This window comes from Gastrolobium bilobum, unplaced genomic scaffold (assembly GCF_033153095.1).
Source record: "Gastrolobium bilobum isolate Gb01-03AN ecotype WA unplaced genomic scaffold, APGP_CSIRO_Gbil_v1 utg15456, whole genome shotgun sequence".
Taxonomy (NCBI): domain Eukaryota; kingdom Viridiplantae; phylum Streptophyta; class Magnoliopsida; order Fabales; family Fabaceae; genus Gastrolobium; species Gastrolobium bilobum.
Window position 1 is genome coordinate 10,870 of NW_026896562.1, and position 21,353 is coordinate 32,222.

General features: G+C 36.3%; 1 protein-coding gene across 1 annotated transcript; it reads right to left on the bottom strand.

Moving 5' to 3' along the window:
• Positions 1-11,432: 11,432 nt before the first annotated feature.
• LOC133300588 (uncharacterized) lies at positions 11,433-11,831 on the bottom strand. The gene has a single exon (XM_061500161.1). The coding sequence runs from the start codon at positions 11,793-11,795 to the stop codon at positions 11,433-11,435; it is 363 nt and encodes a 120-aa protein (XP_061356145.1). The 5' UTR covers positions 11,796-11,831.
• Between the last annotated feature and the right edge of the window lie 9,522 nt (positions 11,832-21,353).

Genomic DNA, 21,353 nt, shown 5'->3' on the forward strand with positions numbered 1-21,353 from the left:
TCAATCTCACTATCCATCCCATTTGAATTACCAAGGTGGGTGATGTAATGTGCTACCCTTGTCACACTAAGACATCTAATGAGACCAATTATTATAGATTGACAATATGTTTCAAAGTAAAAGCAGCAAATGGTGTTTACCAAAAAATAAATAGCAAATGATGATTGTACAATCTATATAATACCTTGGATTAGGGGTGGGAATTTGGGTTGACCCGCCCGGCCCCGCCACCAACCCGCCAAAAACAGGGCGGGGCGGGTTAACCCCCCAAAAAATATGGGTTGGAAAAATGAACCCACCCCGTTTTATGGTGGGTTGGCGGGTCAACCCGCCAATTAAAAAAAATTAATTAAAATTCAAAAATAAATTATATTTTATGAATTTTTCTAATATTATTTTTTTATTTCACACTTCTCTATATTTTTTAGTCTCAATCTTAAATGTATACTAATATTTGTCAAACATTCTTTAGAAATTTATATATAGATAACATTTGTCATAAATAAAATTCTTATTCTTTATTTTTTATAGGAAGTACTAAGATAAATTTTTTTTTGGATATCACAAAAATTTAAGGACTAATAAAATACTACCTAATTGTAAAAAAAATAAAAAAAATTATAACCTGGCGGGTTGAACCCGTTTTGACCCACTTCTAGGCGGGGCGGATTGAGGTGGGTTGAAAACCTTAACCCAACCCGCCCCGTTTTGGCGGGTTGGCGGGTTGACCCGTCGGGCTCAACCCATATTGCCACCCCTACCTTGGATGTTCAAATAACTTATATTGACCAAATTAAGATGATGAATGATTGGTAAGCAAATGGAATATATATTGTAACACCTCGTGTACCGGTTTGTTAACATGCCATCGTATTAAGCAACACTTAATTAGATTTGCGGAATAACTTTTTTACTTTCAATTATGACGTCATTATCATTACCAAGTTGAATTACTTAATTCATTTAAAAAACATTGTCTGTATGTAAATGCAACTAAATAGCTATTTACACTGAATAACCTCATATTATAAACAAGTGAGTATCTAAGTCACGGATCTACAACACGTAGTCCGGACAATATCCTGATACATTATACAATTCAGATAAACTCAAACATAACAGAAATCAATGTGGCATGGACAACCCCCATGCTCACCAAATAAGGCAACAAAGCCCAACAACAGTCTCAACAATAACAACATAATCATAAAGATAACATGTCAGCATCCAGCATATAATTATAACAGCAAACATCTAACTCAGCTCCGACCTCCTACCGTCCGAGGTCTCAACCCTTGGGTTACCTGAACCTGAAATATGTGCCCCAAACGTGGGGTGAGATCTCTAAACAGAAATCTCAGTAAGACAAGGGGTCCTCAAGGATCTTCCACCCCAAGCTCACTTACATGTGCAATATAAGTTCTAAAAGCAGTAATTCAATATTAATTCCAAAACCAGTGCTATGCAGCAGATAATCATGTCATGTGTGTTATAACTAATCTACTGGCCAGAGAGGTGCAGGAATACGTCTATTACCCACACAGTACGCGCCCATGTCGTACCTGCCCACAGGAACTTAATCCCGTCTAGGCGAACACCACATACATATCATAGGCATTTGCACTTAACAGCTCAATAGCATTTCAATAAAACAATACATGAAAACACATCATGCATATAAACCATCCCCCCATGGGATATGGTGGAACAAACAATGGCTAAACCGAGGACACGAAAGCTTACCTTACAAGCTAGCTATCCAAGCCAAGAGTCCACACAAGCTCAAAGCCCAAACACAGAAGAATCACAATCTGTTTTGAACCAGCAATCATATCAATATTCATAGCTCATAAGCATATAACAAAAAGACAAAGAGCCGGCAAAACGGGCTCGGCTTGGCGGGCCAACCCGTCCAACCCGCCAAACGGGGCAGGGCGGGGCGGGCTCATTTTTTGGCGGGTTGATGGCAGGCATAGGCGGGCCGAGGCGGGTCAGTGTAAATAGGCTCGGGCTGGCGAGCCAACCCGCCAAACGGGGCGGGGCGAGCTGAGTTTTTTAGCCCACTTACAAAAGCGGGGCGGGGCGGGCTGACTCATTTTTTGGCGGGTTGATGGCGGGGTGGGGTGGGCCGCCCACTTTTCCACCTCTAAAGACAATGTTTCTCTTCTACGTTTCATTTCTTTAGCCTTCTCACAAAGTCATAAGCCCTTAATCACATAGATTCTGACTTAGATAATCTAATACATAAGTTCAACTTCATCAATCTAGGGTCCACAAACCCCAAACATAGTTCTGTGTGAACAGTACAGACACTGTCCGCGAAAACCCAGAATATCTGGATATTTGTCGGGGACATATTCAGATATCCCATATCCGGATATCATATCAGGATATCATATCCGGATATCCATATGCGGATATCACAAAACCCCATATCCGGATATCAATATCCGGATATCATATCCGGATATTTCGCGACAGAATGCAGTTCCTGCATTTCGCGAGATATCACTTCCAAGGTTTGGTTTTTAATCCCTTAAAACGCCCAAGCATGCATTTTTATACCCTTTTAGGTTCATATACAGGTTGTTTACTTGTTTAGCTCATTTACATGCCAAGACTCAACCTTTTAACTAAAGAAACTCATGGTCAAAGGTGGTGAAGCTTACCCAAGCTCAAAACAAAGGTACAATGGCTCTTGGAGCTCACCAAACAGCTCCTCAAGCTCTGACTTCTCAAAGGCACGAAAATGGCACACCAAAGGTTGGTTCTTTCTTCACAAAGATGGCTTCTTGAAGCTCAAACCACCACAAGAATGGCTCTCACATCACAAAACCAAAGAGGTCAGCCCCAACACCCACTCACACAGACCCACCAACTCAGAAATGGAGTGTTTCTTCACTCACCATGCAAGCTCTCACACACACAAGGTATTTGGTGAAGAAACAAAGACCAAATGTGCTCACTTTGGCTCACAAGAAGGGGAGGAAGGGGTGGCAAGGTGGCTGATGAAGAGCTATCAGAAAACTTCACGTAGGCAGCCTCAATATGGCCTAGGGTTAAGAGCCCAAGGTTATTTATAGCCCACTTAAGTTAAGACACACAGTATTAACAATAATAGCTACGCTTAATATTTTAATCTCAAACTTGGGATTCAGAACCTACTCATTTTTCTTAGATTTATCATATTTTAATTTTATTTTTCGCAGCACCTTTCCGGTACGCGCTTTTCCATAGCCAGTATCAGTTCTGGCACCAGTTCTTATTATTTTGACTTGAAACTTGTTATACCAGTCCTACATATTATTCTAGGAATATTTATGCACTTATTATAATTTTTCGGGATACTTCATCGGTACGCATTTATACCGAGTAGCAGAACCAATATTTGTACTTTTCGTCAGAAAAGCGACTTTCAGTATTATTACACACTTACTATAATTATTTAGGCATTTTCATAATTATTAGGGTCAATTATGGAATTATTTCCTAATTCTCCTATTTATTTAATTAAATTTCTTAATTAAATATGCAGGTTCTTACCTATATCCTCAATTAATTGGTGAAAAAAGTAATAATATTCTTGTTGATTTTTTTAGGAGTGCAACAAGTATTAATAAAGACTTAGTATTCATGGGTGAACCTAAGGGAGAGGCAAGGGTTGGCAGTAGCCCCTGCCTAAACTTTAAATTTTTTATTACTATATAACTAAAATGATATTTTTGTAATAATTATAGACTATTAATCCTAATAGTCAGCTCCTCTCTTAATTATTAAAAAAAATGAAAAAAGGGATTAAAGATATAGGAGGTTGCTCGAAAATGCAACTCTTCGCTACCCACATTTCTTCATTGCCCAAAGGCTCTTATCCTTACCATCTCCCCATATGTTTTTAATTTATCATTTCAACTTGCCTTGGTTGCTACATCTCATGAGGAAAAACATGTTCATCAATTTTTTGAAAAATTGAACTTCATAATTAATATTGTTGCTTCTTGTAAGTGTAATGATGAGTTAAAGGTTGCCCAGACAAATAAAATTGCATGAATGATTGCTATTGATGAACACAAATCAATAGTTGGTTTTAATCATATTGATACTTTACATCAAGTTGGAGCCACTTATTAGAGTTCTCATTACAATTCCATATGCAGCTTGTTTAAAATGTTAAAAGCCGCATGTGCAGTTCTTGATAATATTTATAATGAAAGAAAAACAACATCACAATGTGGAAATGCAAATAATGCATGCTCATCAATGACATCTTTTGATTTTGTCATCATATTGCACCTTCTGAAGAAATTATATGCATTATTGAAGTTCTTTGTCAAATTTTGCAATCGGAGTCTCAAGACATTTTAAATGCATTACACTTGGCTTCAACTACAAAATAGTTATTTCAGAAGTTAAGGGAGTTAGGTTGGTATGCTTTCTTAGTTCAAGTTCGAGAGTAAAACATGACATTGACATTTTATACATCAGTGCAAAATATATTGGAAGGAGAGATTGTGCTTGGAATGAAAAAAGTGATTTTTCTACAAAAAAAACTTTTATAGGATAAATATCTTGTGTTATAATTGATTATAAAGTGCAAGAATTAAACAACAAATTCAATGATAATATTGTTGAATTACTTGCTTTGAGCATGGGTTTAGATCCAAGAAATAGGTACAAGTCATTTAATAGTGATGATACTTGCAAACTTGTGGATAAATTTTATTATGGAGATTTCACAGAATAGGAAAATTTGCGGTTGAAGATTGAGTTGCAATATTTGAGCTTGACATTGCTAAACATTTAGATTTGAAGAATTTATGGACTACATCTAAATTATGTCATGGACTGACAAGAATTGGAAAGTCAATCGTTTATCCTCATATTGACAGAGTGATTAGACTTGTACTCACTCTCCCAATTTATACTGCAACTAGTGAAATAACTTTCTTAGCCATGAAGATAATTAAGAGTAGACTTCGAAATAGAATGAAAAATCAATTTCTTTATGATTCTTTGATTAATACATGAAAAAGAAATTATTTTGAGTTTTAGTACATGTCCAATTATAGAAGAGTTTAACAATATAAAAAACACAGAGCAAGAGTTAAGTGATCCTGATTTATGTAATAAAATTCTTTCAAGCATTTTATATTAGGTCCATATTATATTGTGAGAACTTTTATTTATAATATAATATCTTTTATTTTCTCCCATCGACATAACTTTTTTTGGATCCGTCATTGCTAGTATATCAGCTAATAAAGTTAAAAAATAACCCACTTATTTGTATTTATTCTATCAATTCTTTTATAGTTAGTATACAATATCTCACTTATTTCTAGTTTAATGAAGGATTAGAGAACCATACCTATCCTTATGGACTTAAGGGTAGGAGACGTGTCGTGAACCATAGGTCAACCCACGACATGACATATCAAAACACATATTGTATCGAACTGTGGGCTCAAACAAGTCGGGCCTGATTTTGGGAAAAGGATACAAATTATTATCATGTTATTAAGTTTAGGGGATAAAATGGTAAAATGGATATTCTTTTTTTTTTTATATATTGGTGGAGCGCCAAAAGACCAAAAAACAAACAAAGCAACTACAGAGAAAGTTGTTGTAGCTCTAAAACAGCACTCTGCAAGAAAATTGGAAATAAAGACATTCCAAGTAGGCAAAATATTAGAAGGGGGAGCGTTGAACGATAAACAGGTTTAAAGTGCAATATCAAAACCAATTTTTGCTAAAAGGTCAGTACAAATATTTTTTGTCACGAGGCTTATAAACCAGATGGACAGATTGCAACTTCTGCATTAAAATTTTAATACGGCACACCAAAGTTGATAAGCCACGCCACCGGTCTCTGTTTCACCACATATACACAATAAGGCTTCTTTAGAATTACAAACAGTCACCAGATTAAAGCATTCAAGCTTCCAAGCTAAAAGGAGACCATGAATACAACCCTGTAATTCTCCTTATAAAGCTGAACAATACCCAATATTATAAGCAAATCCAGCCAAGCAGTTACCATTAGAGTCACAGATAAAACCTCCACAATAAAATGGATATTCTGTTGTGAGAAGTTTGTTATGCAATTTTTGTATTTATTATTCTTTTTTTGTTTTTTTGGCATCTTGAGTTGAGTATCTATACTTTTCTATTTATTTTATATATGCAACACTTTGTATTATTTTCGGATTAATGGAATATAATGTTATCATCCTTTTCTAATACCTCTACTTCTAATATGTTATCAAGAGCCAAATAAACCTTCCGTTTCCGACTTTGGTCTTCCTCTATGGCCAAGGATCAGCAAAATAGCAAAATCGACGCCTTCTCCTCCTCTTCCTATTCCTTTCCAATTGAGGACTCCTCAAGCCTTTATTTTTTGCACAACATCCTTGTCACCCATCTCTTCTCTGGCTTCAATTATCGTACCTGAAGTCGTGCCATGTCTATGCACTCTTTCTATGTTGTTTATTGATGATTTTTGCTATTTTTTAACCATATAATTGCAGTTGCTACGCCTGGGTTTATTTTTTACATGTAAAATGTGATGTACTCTTTGTATTTCTTGATTTTTGTACTATGATTGCTACTCAGTTTCAAACCAATATAAAATCGGTATGGTCAGACAATACTCTAAAATTTAATTTTACTGGATTTTTTCAGTCAAAGGGGATTCTCCCTTCATTCATGTGTTGATCGACCGCAACAAAATGTCGTTGTAAAGAAGAATCATCACACCTCCTTAATATTTCTCGATCTCTTTCTTTCCAATTCAATCTCCCTCTTTGCTATTGGACGACTTTGTGTGCAAATTTGGTTAATCACATTCCTTCACCCCTCTTTCACATTTTTATATATCAACAACACGTGTGATTTGCCGACTTATGGACTGTCGCAAACTGATCGCGGCATGATGGTGAAAAATTGAAAGTTTAAAAATAATGGAGTCGCCACCAAGATTTATTTGTGAAAACATTGAAAAAAACCCTTTTTGTTTGAAATTTGGTCTTTGAAAACATAAATGGATTCGGGAGCCGATTGCGAGTAGGGAAGGTATTAGCACCCCACATCGTTTGTTTAAAAAAAACAGTTACCTTATATTAATTGTGCAAATTATTCATAAGATTTGAAATATTTATTATGAAAAATATTTGTCATTTTAAATGACATAAAATTATGTCATTTTAATAGAGATAGACACAAGAAAATATTTTTATTTAAAATTTAAATTAAAAAAAATACTTACTTTCTCTCCCATAATTTTCATTCCTTGTGTCTATCTCTCTTAAAATGACATAACTTATGTCATTTAAAATGACAAACACCAAACTCATATTTATTTCACCCTAAAGAATTGAACTAAATTGATTAAAGAAAACAAAACTAATTTTGAAAAGTTTATTTTCGTGCTTGACAGTATGAGTCCCGCTTCTATGTATCCCTCGGTGCAATAGGAAACTCAAAGCTACGTCGTTTTGTAAAAAATATTTGTGTGTTGGTTGATTTTAATTTTTGAAAATAACTTTAAAAAATATCATTAATTATTTTGAAAATGAATCCATCATAGCTCAGAATTTAAGGTAGCAGGGCTATACGTAAATTCTTACAAAGATTACAACACTTGAGGATGGAAAACCATACATCAACGTTGTAAATCGTTGTTTGGATCTTGAAAATATTTGCTTATATATATATATATGGTAAAATCATTTCTACAGCCACTTAACGTACAACAATGACAGGTGTATGGTTATGATTTCCCACATTTAATGCTTTCATCTTTTGTACAGTTATGATTCCCCACATTTAATACTTTCACGTGTATATATAGCAAGTATTTGACTGTTGCACGTACAACAGCTGTAGAAATGTAAATCCCTATACATACATACATATATATGATAGGTACGATCCTTTGACACCAATGTCAAATTAGAAATTTGACACCTCATCTGAGAGTCATTAGATCACAAAAAATCAATGACTCTGATTTGTAAGCATGTGACACCATTGATTTTTTTTATCTAATGGCTCTCATATGAGGTGTCAAACTTTAAATTTGACACTAGCGTCAAAGTATCCTACCTATATATATATATATATATATATATATATATATATATATATATATATATATATATAACTCCACATTGCACGGGTATAAGATATCACGGCTATACGTGTACCCATATGATAAATACAACATTTGAGGATGGAAGACCATACATCAATGTTATAAATCATTGCGTGGATTTGAACGAAATTTATTAGTAATTTATATTTTAAAAATATTTAATCGCACTAGTAAAAACATGTCACAAGGATAAATAAGCAAACAATAAACAGACTACCAATTATTATTTTTTTAATTTTTTTTTTTGTAATTTTAAAATTTCTTAATAAACATGCAATTAAATTTCAAACATAAATAACAAGAAACATAACCAATATGCAGAAAGAAACCTAACAAATTATAATAAGGAGGAGCGTAAACATACGTAAATGGGTTTTACATAAAAAGAAACCTAAAACATGTAACTAAAGAGAAAAAGATTCACGGACCATTTGTAAGATCACATCTGCAAAAATGGGTTCTTTTTTAAAAAAACTTTTGCCATCCATTTAACATAATGGGCTTAGCCCATTTTTCTTTCCATCATCTTAGAAATAACCCACACAAACATATCATACTAAAAACCTAATAGGCACAAGATGGTCATGTGGTTGGGTAGCAACAGTTTATAGCGGTAAGCAGGAAAATGAAGATCACCTATTGACTAGAAAGGTGGCACGAGCGGAAGAAAGGCGGTGTGCGTAGTGGCGTGATGGTGTATGCAGTGGCGAGGTGACGCTCGGTGGTGCTCCGGCCTGTGCGCGCGGTGGCTCGTGATGGCTGGCGGTGGTGGCACAGTGACACGCGGTGGTGCTCCGATCAGCATCACAAACTTTTTACTGTGTTGGGTTTTGTTGGATATGAAAGTTGATGGTTATGGGTTTATGGTGGTTCAGTAAATGGAGCACACACACTTACTGTATTGATTTTTCTGGATTTGGGTTTAAAGAATTTTGATTTTCAAAGTGCTTGGATGCTGAGAAGCTTGAGATTTATTTACCTTTCTTTTTTCTAGTTTTTGATATTTTCTTTTTTAAAGAGTAACCATAAGCCCAAAAAAAAGTTTCTCTTTGCTATGTGTTTCTGATTTTTATAGAGGAAGAAAAAAAAAAGAGCTTCTCTTGTTCTATATGATGGGTAATAGGTAGGAAGACTGGACACTAAGTTCCCTTCAAGGGTAGCAAACTTGGTTTTAACCAAGTTGGTTATCCAATATAGCGAATTTTAAAATTTTTTTTTTTTAATTTGAGATTTATTATTCACTAGAAATGTAGCAAATTGAGTTCGTTACATCAGGTAGCGAATTTGCTCCCGTGACAGATTGAAAAATAACACTGTTTGTGTGATATTTAGATAAAAAAGTTGACAAACAGTGCATTAAGGGTGCCTTGCTCAAATCATACGGAGATCCTTTCAATGTTCTATTTTTGGTCAACCTTTTTCTATTTTCACAAGCAATTAGGGTGCCTTGTAACACTAACCAAACCTCTTTATTTTTTAATTTTTATTTGAATTTCTCGGACAATTTTTGGTGTCTACATGGACAATCTTGTCATTTGAATTTTTGACCCATTAAACAAAGGAAAATAATTGTCTCATGTTGTATGAGACAATTATCTCATGCAACACAGACAAAATAGTGGGATTCACTATTTCATTATTTTTTCTTTTTTTGAAAATGTAGTGGACCTCACAATTTTATCTATGTTGCATAAGATAATTGCATGAGATTAATAGATCCCTTAAACAAATAGATGTCCTGTTTGGGTTGGATGGTTTCACCCACAAATCAGATCTTGACATGATAAGAACGGTTGTGACACATTTTGTCACCCCTCACATGAGCTGGTTTTGTGTGCTCTAGGCCCATGGAATAATTGGTGGGGCAGAAGTGAGACAAAGAGAAAAGAGACTATAAAAATAAAAATAAAAAATCCATGTTGCATTTATTAATGGAAAGACGATGGTAATCCTGGACCATATTAAAAAATTTCTCCCTCACATGCAAATTTCTCCCTCACATGCACTTATTGCTGTATCTACTGCACGTAATAAGTTGGGGAAAGTAAATGTAATCACTATATCTTGTAGGAATTTTTTTTTTCTCTGTCTTTAGTCTATAATGGATTCCAATAGAGAGAAAATTTAATGGCCCAGAATCACCTAATGCCAAACCCTCCCTCCATTTTCATAAAAAATAAAATAAAATAATAATTAAGTGAAAATATCAATATTATTAAAATCACACTAAATAATAAATTGAGACTTCTCATTCATGTTCAACTCTTTAAATTGATTAATCAATTTAAAAAAATATGTCTAAAATGATTTACAAAAAATAATATGACAAGTAAAAAATTAATTTACAAATTATGAAAAACAAATTAATTTTTCATTAAAAAACATATTCATGATCTGTTAGTTCAATGTAATAAACTAATTGGTTCAACTAAGTTCTGATTTGTTATGATTGAACTTGAGTAATTTTATTATTAATTTATTATGAAACTAACTATAACTAACCAATGGCTGCGTTCATAGTTGAGATTGCCTCATCAAATCTTAACAATATTTAGACATACTAAGTAGCCATATCCTACGTCTGTTAGCACTTAGCATCACTAGAAGACCGAGTTGCTTTCGTTTCTCATGACGTATGGTAGCTAGCTTTTCAAAAATATGATGTGTTTTTAGTGTATGCCAAAATTAATCACTAATTATAATTAATTTCACCTAATGATATCAAATGTGTTGTAATTTATCCAAAATAAAACAAAAACATAAAGTATTTCCCCGAAAGAAAAACAAAAAAAAAAACATAAAGTTGATATTAAAAAATAATTATTATCAAGTACCTACTTAGTAAAACACTTTTATCCAATTGAATAATCTATCGTACTATTTTCGATCATGCAGATTTTTTATTTTATTTTTGAAAATTTCTCTATCACATACATAAAAATGAATGGATTTCACTAATTTTTTCTTTCTTCTCTTTATAATAGGATTCAGTTACTTTTATGTGAGTATGATAGAAATTTTTTCTACAACAAAAGCAAATACACTAAACCCATAATTTAATTAGTAAAGTTGTCAGTTCCACCAAAATAACACAAACTGTATTATTAGAACCTAATGAAAGCAGGTAGGTGAACTTGTATGTTTGCAATTGATTCAAATTAATGATGAATAATAAAGATACCAACAATACTCCACATCTTCTCAAAGTAATTTGACATGAGAATCAAATTCTAAATTCTTACAAGAAATAGTAAAATTATATATTCAAACCCGAAGCAAGCTATCATTTGTAATAGATCACAGGCTGATTGGAATTCATATCCCACATGCCTCCTTCCTTGAGATACTCAAGATACCTTGCAAATTCAGGCTTAGCTGTTGTTTTCTTTTTCCTACGAAGATCCAAGAAACTAAGGAGTGGGTGACTCTTCTTGTTGCTATTATTACCCTTCTTTGTTGGGTTTCTTTGTAGATTGATGTCCCCAAAGGTTGAACCTAGAGCCATTTTTCTTGAAGAACTTGATGCTCGAGAAGGCAAACTTGTGCTCCTCTTGAACCCTTCATTCAAAAGTGCAGTGGAAGCAGATTCTTTACCTAATCTCTCATACCTTCCAGGGCCTCTCCGAGTAGTCAAGGATCTAAACATGGCTGAATCCTTTTATGTGAAAGATAAGATTTTGATTGATAAAATCGCAGTGTAAAGATGTGAAAGGAAAAGGGTTGGTGGGGGATTGCAGATTAGAGAACTTGGAGTAGCACAACATAATGAAATGCTTTATATAAGCATGTACAAGGTCAAGTTTGTTTGCTAATAGTTTGGACCTTGGCGTTTTTTTATTTAAATAATGTATCACGTTTTGAATGCTTACTAGGCTCTGTATCTTGAAAACATGCTTGCTTGTGCAATTGGTGTTGACTTTTCTGCCGTACCCACAATTTTATCCATAATTATATCAATTTTATCCACAATTGGTAAAGGAGAATTTTTTTTTTATCCGAGAATCTTAATTTTTATAAATATAATTTTTACATTTCAGTTTATGATAATATTCAAAAATTAAACATTTAAAAAAATTTAGTTTTCCGAAGATCCTGTAGAATATCGCATACCAAACCCGCTAACAGTAATACTAAAAACTCAGTACTACTTTCGTTGATTTTTTTTTTTTTTTTTTGCATTACATGACAATTGAACACACAACCTTACACTACATACAGCTAACTCACACACCCCACCACTAGACTAATCCTACTTGGCATTATAATTTTAAAATTCTTTTTTATTTTCATTTCCGTGTTCTTTATTTCGCTTTCCATCTCCATTTTTTCCCTAATTTCCCTCTTGACACCCTTTCCCATAAATCGGAAATCTACTTCTCCTCGTCTCTCTTCTCTGTTATTCACATGCTCTGCACTTCCGATTCTTTCGCAAGTCATGAAGGTTCCAAAGCGTTGTTGCCGAGCAAGTCCTATTCAGCGTTCAACAATTTTCATGGGTAAAATTCTGTCAAATATAGCACCGAAATTTGAAACAAATTGCCCCTATTGTTTATTGTAAAGCGATTTGTAGCGAAGAGATTAGAGTAACCGAACAAGAAAGAACTTATTATGTTACGATGATATGGGACTTGAGTTTTACATTGGTTATATAGATGAATAATGTAAGGTTTATATGGATTTTAGACGCTTCTATTTTATAGGTTAGCTTTTGGGGTGAAAGTTTTTCAAAATTCGTCTCAATTGATATAAGAGTTAGACACTATAGAAAAACAATTGGAAAAAGTAGAAGATGCACTTCTACTCAATTGAAGGAGATATTCACCAAACTCTCTAATTAGCTAGATGCTCTAGTTCCTACCACCAAACAGTAAAGGAGAGGCGGATATGGACATTGTAGATGATTCAATCACTTGTGTTGATCTTTCTTTAGGGGGAGAAAATATTATGGTTATTTTTATTATTTTATTATTTTTTGAATTGTTGGGTTGTTTAAGTAGTGGATGGTTATTTTGTTATTTGAGTTTCAACTTTATTAAAAAATATGTCATAGCTATTAGTGGAGTCTATCTAGTGTTAGTAGGTAGTTATTTTTATGATTGATTTGTATTATTTATTTAAACCTTGAAATACTGAAATAAAGATGATCAAATAAAAAAAATATTCTGTGCACTTATTTGTGTACTTGAGGTCTCAGTTGAACTTAAATCTCTCTATTTTCTTCTAAAATAGGTGAACGTAATAGCTTGGTGTTATGATCCAATTGCAAGGTATGGAACTTGAGTCTCATATTAGTTATATGAGTGATTAATGTGAAGTTTATTTGGACTTTGGGATCTCCTATCTCATGGGCTAAGGTGAGGCTTTCCCAAATTCGTATTATATTCCGGTCATCGCATCCCACCATTCAATGGTAGAGTGTTTGAGAGTGAAAAAAAACTTGAAAAATATCCTCCTTACACCATTGTTTAATGGTGATAGTCTTATGAGAAAAATAATGGAAGCTTTATTAAGGGATAGAGCTTGGGGAAGTGTTATGGACCTGGGTAAGGCCCATATCCTCAGAAGGTCCAAACAACTTGAAGCCCAAGGTAAGCTCTATAAATAAGGGCTAAAGACCACAGGTATGACTGATCTCTCTTTAACCTATTATATGCAAACACAAAGCACACAAAGCACCCCCTCTTTGGCTAAGGCCAATATACAATGTGTTGTGATTTGCTACCCCCAAAATACATAATTCATAGGTATCTAGAGAGAGCACCAGATCCAATTCATAGGTATCTAGAGAGAGCACCAGATCCTAGATCAACTAACTAACCTACGGTTAGACATCTCTGTCATTCAGGCAGAACATTGACGCCGTCTGTGGGGAACAAACACCCACGAAATCTAAAAAGATCCAAATCAAAGATGGCACGTATAACCAGAAGCGGTTACCGACAGCCATCAGTATCAAATGCTAGACATGAGCAGATCCCTGTAATTAGAGAGGATCCTTCAGGGCAACATATGCCTGACAATCACCAGCACGTGGACACCAACGCTGTCCATGTTAGTGATGTGCATTCAGACTCAGTGTCAATTCCAGCAGGAAATCCCAATGCGCCATATGTAGAGGTACTCCAACCGATTGGAGTACAGACTCTGAATGTTGGGCAGATACATAATGTGGTTAATCAGGATCAACGAATGACAGATCTGGCTGTTGTTGCGGTACTCAGAAGAATGGATGAGATGGAAAGAAGAAACGAGCTACAAAGAGAAGAGGATGCGCGGCAGATCCGAGATCTAGAAGCTCGGCTATGGCAAGCTAGGAATCCGGATCCTGCGCAGGTGATATCACAAGTCATGACTGATTTGAGGATCACAAATCCTCATCAAGACAATGGTAATCGTGGGAGTGGCCCAGGTCAAGCAAGGAATATTTCGGGTAGGGACCAGAGAGTGATTCCTAACCCGGTACAGAATCGATAGGTGCGACAAGGCGGGAGCAGAGGTGGAAGGAGTAACCCAGAAAGACAAACGGAAAATTGTTGGTGCACCTTTTCCAGAAAATAACCTATGTCAACAGGCAACAGAATGTAAACCCGGATGATGTATTCGCGGTATACCGGAGGAAGTTCAACAAGGGGCAATATAATGATAAAGGACGAAATTGTTGGTGCACCTTTTCCAGAAAATATAAACTTGTCAGAGCTGGCGAAGTACGATGGTACCCAGGACCCTCATGTCCATTTGGATGCCTTAGATACGGCTATGTATATCAAAGGGATCGAGGAACCGTTAATCACATGACTTTTCACAACCACCCTAACGGGTGCAGCTCAGATGTGGTTTTCATCATTACCAGCTGGCTCTATCAGATCCTTTGAAGAATTTGGTGGAAGGTTTTTGCTGAACTTCGCCACCAGCAAAAAGTAGCCAAAATTAGAATTTGCTTTGGGAAAGATAAAGCAGCAACCCGGCAAAACTCTACAGAGATGCTTGGATTGCTTTAAAGAGGCGGCCTTACAAGTTTCAGGTTTATCCGAGAATGTCCATATACATCTAGTGATAGCATGCTTACATAGATCCTCTAGACTGGTTAAGTGTTGCAAAATCGACAAAGATACCGTTCGTTTCAAGTAATAAAGTGATAAGTAAAGTATCGTTCCCACGAGGATTAATGCACCAAGTACTAGTTTAACTATTCCCCTTAAGTTGGAAAATAAAATTGGTTTGGTTTGTGAAAGTAATTGAGTGTTTATAATTTAAAAACAAAATTTAAAATAAAATAATATTTAAAACAGAAAATTAAAAACAATTAATTTCCAACGCATGCAAGAAAAGATATCAAGAACGCAAGAAAATATTGATGAAAAATTTATAAAAAGTATGTAGCCAGGATACACTTCACCTCCATTCCTCCCTTATATTCCTATATTGTATCTTATAATTAATTAATTCGTTTGTTTAGACAATTCATTATTTCTCTATAAAATAGTTGAACCCTAATGTCTTAGTGATTTCAACCCTTTAATCCAATTAGAATTCTAATGTCTTAGTAATCCCTTTTGAATTAAGCATTAAGCAAATGATTATGAGTCTGCAATTTATGTAAGCCTATGTCTAGATCATACACAAATTATTATTCTACCCTTGTCCAGATTAAAACCCCAATATGTCTATTGTGAATTCTAACCCTTAAAGTCCTATAATTTAGAGTGATCAGTTCTAAACAGGATATGAAAAATTAAACCAGGTAGAATAAAACAAACTAACTAATTAACTTATAAAATATCAATACAGAAAATATAAAGGATTCACATCGGGTCCGTGATCCCAACTACAAAAACAAACTAGCCAGACATAGCTGGCTTAAACAAATTAAAGAAATAAAAAGTATTCATGAAAACAATAAAAGAAGAAGAAGAAGAAGAAGATGAAGGATCAATAGTCTTCGCTCTTCAACTCCATCGGAATCCTAATCTTCAGCGTGAGCCTCCAAGAGTTCTCTCCAGCCAAAGATTTTTTTCTCTGAGGTCTGAGTCTCTATTTATAGAGTTTATGACCTTATGTAGAAATCTTGATTGAATCTTTGTCGTAAATCTCTGTCTAATCTTCCGCTGATGCAGAAAAAGATTTAATGCTGATTGTCCGCACCTCCCACGCTACTAGCGTGGTTCCCACGCTGATAGCGTGGGAGTTTTGTTCACAGTTCTGGAAGCCCACGCAACTAGCGTGGTTCCCACGCTGTGAGCGTGGGTTGTGACGCAACTAGCGTGAGTTTCACGCTGTGAGCGTGGATGTCTCTGGCTGATTTTTGTTTCTGGCGCTACTAGCGTGAGTTTTATGCTAGTAGCGTGGGACTTCGATTTCTTACTTCCAAATTTGGCTCCTTATTGTCCTGTTTTTCCTACAAAATCGAAAGAAAATCAGCTGTACCATCTTTGATTGAGATTTTAACAAATCAATAGTAAATATTACCTTTTTATTCAAGATTAATCAATATTCTTTCTCTTTTTGGCTAAGATTTATATAAATGCTGGAGGCATATCACTAAGTCTATATATAAGAACCCGGTTCAGACGTTGGTAGAGTTCACAGCTCGATCGAAGAAGTATCTTGAGTTGGAACATATAGAGATGGAAAACATGGATCAGAGGCAAAGCCCAAACAAATTTGAAAAACCTGGAGGTCAAAGGCAAACTGACTTCCGGGGTAAGAGACAGGAAGAAAGAGCTCCAACAAGAGGAAGGTTTGAAAAATATGCGTCTCTCAACTCACCCTGGTCTCAAATTTGGAGGGAGGTGGCCTCTACAGAGATGAAAAAGTTTGAGAGACCTCGACCTCTACTAAATAGGGCCGGGTTAGATCAATCTCGATACTATGTTTTTCATGACGGGCTAGGGCACTCCACGGACGAATGCTGGGATTTGAGGGATGCGATTGAAAGATACATAAGAGATGGAAAATTACGCCAATATCTCATAAAAATACAAGGATGGAGAAATAATAGAAAAAGGAAAGGTCGGCAAATTAGCCCGGCTAAGGAAAAAGATTGAAAGAAGAGAACCGGGGTAAAAAATTGGTCAAAGATGAAGATGAGTTTGTAGAACCAGAGTTTGAATGTAATGTAATCTGCGGAGCTTTTGGTGGAGGAGGAGATACGATGAATGCTAGAAGGAAATGTTTGAGAGAGGTACTCTCAATCCGAGAACGACCTAAGTTCAAAGAAGAGATGCGGCAACCAGAGCCACCACTGTTATATTTTACCAGAGAGGAGTTAGAAAATGTAATGTCTAGACACGTGGACAGATTAGCTATTACTGGAACGTTAGTCAACTGCCGAGTTAAGAAGATCTTTGTTGATAATGGCACTTGTGCTGACATAATTTTATGGAAAGCATTCAAGAAAATGAATTTGGATGAGGAGAATTTGAGGCCGTACAAATTCACTTTAATTGCATTCAACGGTCAGAACATCGTCCCCAAAGGATACATTGATCTTAGACTCATTTTGGGGTCAAAAGAAGCATTCAAGTTTGAAAGGGTAAGATTTATAGAAGCTGACTTCCCTTCAGAATATAACGTGATACTAACAAGACCGACTATTCATAATTGGGATATGTTGGTATCAACTAAGAAAGAATCTATGGAATGCTACTTTAAGTCAGTAAGGCAGTGGAGAGTGGCCCTGCGCACTTGTCCCAGCTCAGAGAAGATGGTAACATAAGTCAGATCGAGCAGAAGCTTAAAGGTGGCAACATAAGTCAGACTTGGCGAATTCAGGAAAAATCAATCAACATGGTGGAATTGGACATGAGAGATGATACTCAGATGCCAAGGCCAGAATATGATGGAGAGTTGGAGGAAGTAATCATTGGGGTTCAAGGTCAGATCACCAAGATCGGCAAGGGGTTGAAAGATAACGTCAAGGATGAACTAGTCAGATGCTTGAGGAATAGTAAAGATATTTTTGCTTGGAAATCAACAGGAATTCTCGGGGTAAATCCTGCCTTTTGCTGTCACAAGCTATCAGTATACCCCGGAGCCAAGCCGGTGGCTCAAAAGAAAAGAAAGCTCATCTCTGAATATCAGCAAGTCTTAGAGGATCATGTCAAGGAATTTCTAGAAGCCGGGTTCATCCGAGAAGTACAATATACCACCTGGCTATCTAATGTGGTAATGGTGAAAAAGCCGAATGTAAAGTGGAGGGTGTGTACAGACTATACAGACTTGAACAAAGTCCAAAAGATTCATATCATATGCCCAATATTGATCAATTGGTTGATAGCTCGTCCGGCTTCCAACTGCTATCTTTTATGGATGCATATTCCGGATATAATCAAATTCCACTACACCCTGAAGATCAAGAGAAGACATCGTTCATTTCGGAAAGGGCAAACTATTGTTATTATGTGATGCCGTTTGGACTAAAAAACTCAGGGGCGACCTATCAAAGGATGATGAACCAAGTTTTTCAAGACCAGCGGGGTAGAAACGCAGAGGTGTACATTGATGACATGATAGTCAAGTCATTAGAGCCAACATCACACATTGCAGATTTAGAATAGACTTCTGATAAATTAAGGCAGCACAACATCCGGTTAAACCCGGGGAAGTGCGCATTCGGGGTCCCCACTGGTAAATTCTTGGGATTCATGTTAACGCACAGAGGGATTAAAGCAAACCCGGATAAATTCAAAGCAGTGCTGGATATAAAAGCACCTAAAAGCAAAAAGGAGATACAACAGCTGACTGGACGGCTAGCCTCCCTCACTAGATTCCTACCTCAGTCTGCAGAAATGACATTACCCTTCTTCACGTTAGTAAGAAAAGAGGTGCAATACAGATGGAACCAGGAGTGCGAGTTGCATTCCAAGAGATTAAAAAGCAACTAGCTTCTCAACCGGTCCTGTCAAAACCCAGAGAAGAAGAAACATTAATAATATACCTCTTTGTGGGTGATGTGGCTGTTAGCTCGGTTTTGGTTCGAGAGGATGAGGAAGGACAACAACCGATCTATTTCATAAGTTGGCTATTGCAAGGAGCATAACTCAGGTACCAGAAATTGGAAGAAGTAGCATTCGCCTTGTTAATTTCTGCTAGAAGGCTGAGAGCATATTTTTAAGGGCACAAAATTATTATCAGATCAGACTTGCCAATTCGGCAGGTCCTTCATAAGCCAGATTTGGCAGGACGGATTATGAACTGGGTTGTTCAGCTGTCGGAGTTCGATATAACCTTTGAAAGTCAGAAAGCTATCAAATCTCAAGCGCTAGCAGATTTTGTCAAAGAGCTCACCTCAATCCAAATTGAAAACTCACCTAAGTGGATATTTGGAAGATATATGTGGATGACTCTTCCAATTCCAAGGGTAGTGCAGCCATGGTAATAATTGAAAGTCCAGTAGGCATATCGGTGGAATATTCAATGCAGATGAGTTTTGAAACGTCGAACAATCAGGCGGAATATGAAGCTTTCATAGCCGGGCTTCAACAGGCGAAAGATCTTGGAGCGCGAAAGCTGCAAGTCTTTAGTGATTCTCATCTAGTCACTTCCCAAATTGCAGGTAGTTATCAGGCAAGGGGGTCATTACTGACCAAATATTTAGACACAACGAGGCAGCTAATAGCGGAGTTTGAAAAGATGGATATAAGCCACATCCCTAGAACTGAAAACACCATGGCTGACATATTGTCTAAGTTAGCAAGCACAAAAGGAAGAGGAAATCATAGGACGGTGATTGAGCAAAATATTCCTGAATCTACATGTATTATGCAAATAGCGTAGCTGGACGATTGGCGTTTTGCCATCATGGAGTATCTGGAAAATGGGGTATTACCATAAAAAGGGAGGAGGTTAGGAAACCAGTTCGAGAAGCGGGTTTATATACCATGGTGGAAGGACAACTTTACAAGAAAGGAGTCTTTTCGCCCTTGTTAAAATGCCTGAACTCGGATAAGGCGTAATATGTCTTGTCTGAAATCCATGAAGGTATAAACGGTCAGCATATTGGAGGTAAAGCCTTAGCTCGAAAGGCAATTAGAGCTGGTTATTTTTGGCCATCAATGAATAATGATTCTAAAGAGCATGTCCAGAAATGTGATCAGTGTCAAAGGCATGGGAAAAACCTTCTGGCTCCCCCAGAAGAGCTCAACCTCATTACTGCTCCTTGGCTTTTTTTCAAATGGGGAATAGACCTTTTACGCCAATTTACAGCAGCAGAAGGTCAGCTAAGATGGTTGATTGTAGCTGTTGATTATTTTACAAAATGAATAGAAGTAGAGCCAGTGGCTACTATCATGTCGGCCAGGATACAACGTTTCTTTGAAAGAAATTTAAATTGCAGGTTTGGAATTGCGGCTGAAGTGGTGACTGACAACGGGACCCAGTTTACAAGCAAAGCTTTCCAAGAATTTGTGATGAATCTCCACATCCGGCATCGCTTTGCATCAGTAAAGCATCCGCAGACAAATGGCCAAGCAAAAACAACTAATCAAGTCATCATAGAAGGATTAAGGAAAAGGCTAGAACAATCTGCCAAAGGGAAATGGGTAGAAGAGTTGCATTATGTACTCTGGGGGTATAGAACCACGACGCAAACCTCTACGGGAGAAACCCCATTCAGATTAACATATGGATGTGAAGCAGTGATTCCAATAGAGCTAGAAGAACCATCTTGTAGGAGAGTTCAGGCGTTGTTGCAAACTGAAGAAGAAAATAAAAAGAAGATGGAAGCAGAGCTAGACTTAATAGATGAGGTTCGGGTTACGGCTCATTGCAGGAACTTCGTGGCTAAGGAACTCGTTGCAAATCGATTCAACAAGAAGGTAAAACCCAGATCATTTGCGGTAGGAGATTTGGTTCTTAGAAGAGCAGATGTCGGAGGGTGCAATACGGCTGAAGGAAAGTTGGCTCCAAAATGGGAAGGGCCATACAAGGTTAAACCCAGATCATTTGCGGTAGGAGATTTGGTTCTTAGAAGAGCAGATGTCGGAGGGTGCAATACGACTGAAGGAAAGTTAGCTCCAAAATGGGAAGGGCCATACAAGGTTAAAGAAAAACTTTCAAAGGGTGCCTACTTGCTAGAAACTCCAAAAGGGAATAGCATAGAAAGAACTTGGAATGCAGACAAGCTGAAGAAGTATTTTAGTTGATGAGCAAAGAAATAATGCTAAATGATTTCTATTTATTGTAATTTCAAGCTCGGATACGAGCA